The sequence below is a fragment of the Clupea harengus genome, chromosome 3 (genome assembly GCF_900700415.2).
Source record: "Clupea harengus chromosome 3, Ch_v2.0.2, whole genome shotgun sequence".
NCBI classification, from domain to species: Eukaryota; Metazoa; Chordata; class Actinopteri; order Clupeiformes; family Clupeidae; genus Clupea; species Clupea harengus.
Window position 1 is genome coordinate 15,619,051 of NC_045154.1, and position 5,000 is coordinate 15,624,050.

Consider the following 5,000-nt stretch of genomic DNA (forward strand, 5'->3'; position numbering starts at 1 on the left):
ACTGCGAGGGCAGGATCCACAGGCGGAACAAACCTGTATGCAGACCCGAAGGGCCACACGCGTTTTAGTTCCTACTGCTAAATGTTTACGGGCAGCTGTTGACCATCTCATTATTATTAACATTATATCATACCACGGTTTATCTCCAAATATCATCATAAAGCACCCCAAAAGGATGACAGTTTAAAATAGTTTTTTTTTTTTAAACACAGATTTGTTGTCTGTTCGGCACTTCAAACATCTGTTCTTTGCAGGTGTCCAGGATTCTGGTGAAAGGTTGCTGATGGTTGAGTTCAGCAGCCGAATACACCCCTCCCTTCCATGCTATGTGTGTGTGTGTATGTGTGTGTGTGTGTGTGTGTGTGTGTGTGTGTGTGTGCCCAACACACGTGTGTGTGTGTGTGTATGTGTATGTGTGTGTGTGTGTGTGTGTGTCCTGCTCTGATTGGCTGGAATAGTGTATGGCCCAGTCCTTTACTTGTCTCCCATTGGCAGAGCCAGGACTGTGCAGATTTATGAGCACACACACACACACACACACACACACACACTGCACAAACAGCTGGAGGAATGTGAGAAATTCAAGTGCAATGGATCATAACCAAGGACGGCACACTTAATTCTTGTGCGTCCTTCCTCTGATAGACGACCTTCTCTTGTCTCTGTGAAACACTGTGATACTCAGAGGACCTCACTCTCTGGGAGGTGAGCTGAGAGGGTCTGTGCAAAGGATGAAAGACACACACACACACACACACACACAGCAGAGACTCTGTGTGACGCCCCCCTCAGGGCTTGGCCAATCAGAGCACGCCTCTTCAGCGGGGCGTAGGGCAGGCGGCTCTCAGCGTGGACCTGACGTCCTCTGGGCTCAATCTGGACCCACTTCTCTGGTCTGATTATTATTAGGTGATTGTTCTGGTTTGACTGCTCTGGTTTGACTACCCTGCCCTGGTCTAACTGGTACGGTCTGATTGCTCTGATTTGACTACTACAGTCTGACTGCTCTGACTGTCTGAATGTGGTGTGTGTGTGTGTGTGTGTGTGTGTGAAGTGTAGATGTGTGTGTGGGGTATAGTTGTGTGTGAGAGGTGTAATTCTGTGTGTGTTTGAAATGTAGTTGTTTGTGTGTGGTGTGTGGATGTGTGTGTGAGGAATAGTTGTGTGTGTGAGGTGCAGTTGTGTGTGTGTGGGGGGGGGTGTAAATGTGTGTGTGTTTGAGGTATATTTGTGTGTGTGAAGTGTGGTTGTGTGTGTGTGTGGGGAGGGGTGTAGATGTGTATATGTGTGTGTGTGTGCATTTGTGGCGTGTGAAATGTAGATGTGTGTATAAAGTGTAGATGTGTGTGTGTGTATGTGAAGTGTAGTTGTGTGTGTGTGAAGTGTAGTTGTGTGTGTGGGGAGTAGTGGTGGGGTGTGTGAGGTGTAGATGTGTGTATGAGGTGTAGTTGTGTGTGTGTGAAGTGTAGTTGTGTGTGTGGGGAATAGTGGTGGGGTGTGTGAAGTGTAGATGTGTGTATGAGGTGTAGTTGTGTGTGTGTGAGGTGTAGATGTGAATGTGATGTGTTGTGTGTGTGTGAGTTGTGGATGTGTGTGTGAAGTGTAGTTGTGTGTGTGAGGCTTCTGGCGTAGGGCAGTGAGTGGCTCAGCTGCAGTGTTGGGCCTGTTGTTGTTGTTGTTGTTGTTGTTTTCCTGAAGTGTCATGAGGCGCAGCTCCAAATGCGACGACAGAAAGTTGAAAATCAAGAGAAGCAGTGGAGTGAAAGACATGAACCAAAGCAAACAAAAGGAACGGCTGACACACACACACACACACACACACACACACACACAAAAGGAACGGCTCCAGGATGCAGAGACCTGGAAGTAACGTGCAAAAGCACACCTGCATGCACAGAAACGAAATGCTCACACACACACACACACACACACACACATACACACACACACACACACACATATAAGCACATGTGTGTAGCTGGGTCATCTCTGTCTCTTTGTTTTTCTCTCACACACTCACTCACAGACACATCAGACACATACAAGCACAAACACATATGCCTTAACTCTTTTCTCTTTTTCACTCTCTCTCTCTCTCTCTCTCTCTCTCTCTCTCTCACACACACACACACACATACACACACACACATTCACTTGCTCACTCACAAGCACATATGGACAAACATATAGGCCATCTCTCTCACACAGTCACTTACACACACATATCTTTCTCTCTCTCTCTCTCTCTTTCTTTCTCTCCCTCTCTCTCACACACACACACACACACACACACACACACACACACACACACCCACAGAGAGTTGGATTGTGACACCTACATTGGAGTCGAGCAGGTCGAGGCTGTCGAGGCTCTTGCTGCGGTGGATGCGGCCCTTGATGCGGCGCAGGGAGGGTTTGCCCTGTGCGGTGCTGGCGGTCGAGCCCTCGGTCACCGATTCCTCGTCAGTGTCAGGGGGGAACTTCTTTTGTTTTTTGATGTACACCCTACAAGACCAGGGACACACACAGCACGGGTCAAACATGTGGGACGTTCCTCAGCAGAACCATACAGAACCATAGAGAGAACCATCCACTGTCTACAGCACCTCATCGTCAGCCACAAATGATCACTTACTACAATACTCTCTTATACTTCATATAACATGCACTATAATACGCAATAAAACAACATAACTCAACATAATATTTTCTGTAATACGCAATAACACAACATAAGTCAACATAAAATGTACTGTAATACGCAATAAAACAACATAACTCAACATAAAATTTACTGTAATACGCAATAAAACAACATAACTCATATGAATGGTTTGATTCAGTGCAGTGTTTTTAAAGCACATGTAGGAAGCATATCACGCATACAATACATTCAAAACTTTACTCACAGCTCTTCAGCTGTGTGTTATTGACAACGGCAATACTACTTACAGAAATGACTACATTACAACAATTCCTGGCCAATGGTGCTGATGAGGAAATATTGCTTTCTAAGACATTACAGAATCATGTGACGGTGATATATATGTAATAAATATAATCTCATTTCTATTGTTATTTGCTGCTGCTTCAGCCAACTGCCAAATGTCCCTGTTTATCCCCGTGGATACGATACCTCCTCAGCCAACGCTGGAGGACACTGAGGTAAATATTTCTGTCAGAAATAACTAATTTGTCTTGCGAATGCATATCCGATAGATGTGAATTAATTAGGCCTTAATGAGGTTGGCAAGTCTTCACACAGGCACACACACACACACACACACACACACACACACACACAATAGAAACACAAAAGTTGCCGGTGAATTTTCCAACTAATCCTCAAACAGTGCCGGAAGCAGAAGAGGAGGAAAGTGTTTATGTAAAAACCTGAAGAAGAAGGAATATTTAACCAGGCTCTTACTGCCCGTGGGTGTGGGGGGGGGGGGGGGTTAAAAGGATCATAATTGGGGAGGTGGGGGGGCGGCGTGCCCACCGCATGAACTCCTCTGGGGCAGCCATCTGCACTGGGTGCAGAGACATGAAAGCGCAGAGCTGAGCCGTGTGTGTGTGTGTGTGTGTGTGTGTGTGTGTGTGCCGGAGGAGGCCCCAGGGAAGATGGGAAAATATCCACAGCGCTTAGTGCTGCCACAGCCTCAGTCTACTTCAGAGAGGGGGGGGGGGGGGTTAGTCCAGTGGGGGGGTTATTTTGGGGGGGTATTTGGGGGGGGTCAGTGGAGGGTTAGCCCCAGCTCTGCTTCAGACACGGAGGGCGCAGCTGGTGTGAGGTGCAGCTGGGGTCAGGTGCAGGGGTTCAGCCTCACTTCTCAGCTGAGGGAGGAAGGCTTCAGTAAAGCCTTTTGAACTCAGACTACCCACCAATCCACACACTCCAGGAGTTAGAAAGGGACACCTCAGACTTTTAAAACTTTTGAAAGTTAACGAGAGGTTATTTGGGTTGTCTGTGCTCAGGCCACTCTGTGTTCTCTTATTCTCTACTCTGTCACAGGGAACTATGTTCTCATGTTCTGTACTCTCTCACAGGGAACTGTGTTCTCATGTTCTGTACTCTCTCACAGGGAACTGTGTTCTCATGTTCTGTACTCTGTCACAGGGAACTATGTTCTCATGTTCTGTACTCTCTCACAGGGAACTGTGTTCTCATGTTCTGTACTCTCTCACAGGAAACTGTGCATATGCAGCACTGACTGACTGAGAGGGTTTGGGACAGATGTTAAAATCGCTCTTTTTCATATGTTATCTTATCAGTGTACATACATGTACACACGCGATGGTTTATCAGTGAACATACATGTACACACGTGAAAGTTTATCAGCATACATACATGTACACACGTGATAGTTTATCAGCATACATACATGTACACACACAATGGTTAATCAGTACACGTGATGGTTTATCAGCGTACATACATGTACACACGTGATGGGTTATCAGTAAACGTGATGGTTTATTTGTGTACATACATGTACACACGCGCTGGTTCCTAGCTGTCAACGTGCAAGCCAATAAGCAACAGAGCAGAAAAATAATCACCTCCCGTAGGATGTTTGTTAGCATCTGGACGAAGACATATGCAAACTATACCTCACAGCGTCTTGACTGTGTGCTATACCTCACACACAAAACACACACAACACACACAGCATGCACAACACGCCGACACACACAGAACGCACCGCAAAACTACTTCTCTTCAAATGCGTGACAAGGACAAAAAAAATATCTCAGTCACATCAGTCCTATTATCACGACATGTCAGTAACATCAGTCCTATTATCTGTTTCCTTTCCCTTCCTCCTCCTCTGTGTGACACAGGAACACTGGCGCTGAGCTGCCTTTATTGACAGACACACACACACACACACACACACTCACACACACACACACACAATGCGCAGATCTCCTTAGAAACGGAAACAGCAGCCCAGCAGCTGGGGGAGGAGAATAACCTCATCGATGGCTTCTGGAGGAC

The 5,000-nt window shown here is 46.4% G+C and overlaps 1 protein-coding gene across 1 annotated transcript in view; it reads right to left on the bottom strand.

Annotated features, from left to right (window-relative positions):
- tjp1b (tight junction protein 1b) overlaps positions 1-5,000 on the bottom strand; it is a 117,106-nt gene that overhangs the window by 73,797 nt on the left and 38,309 nt on the right. The window contains exon 3 of the mRNA XM_031562307.2: positions 2,340-2,505. Coding sequence (XP_031418167.1) covers positions 2,340-2,505 — 166 coding nt within the window. The remainder of the gene's footprint in view (positions 1-2,339; positions 2,506-5,000) is intronic.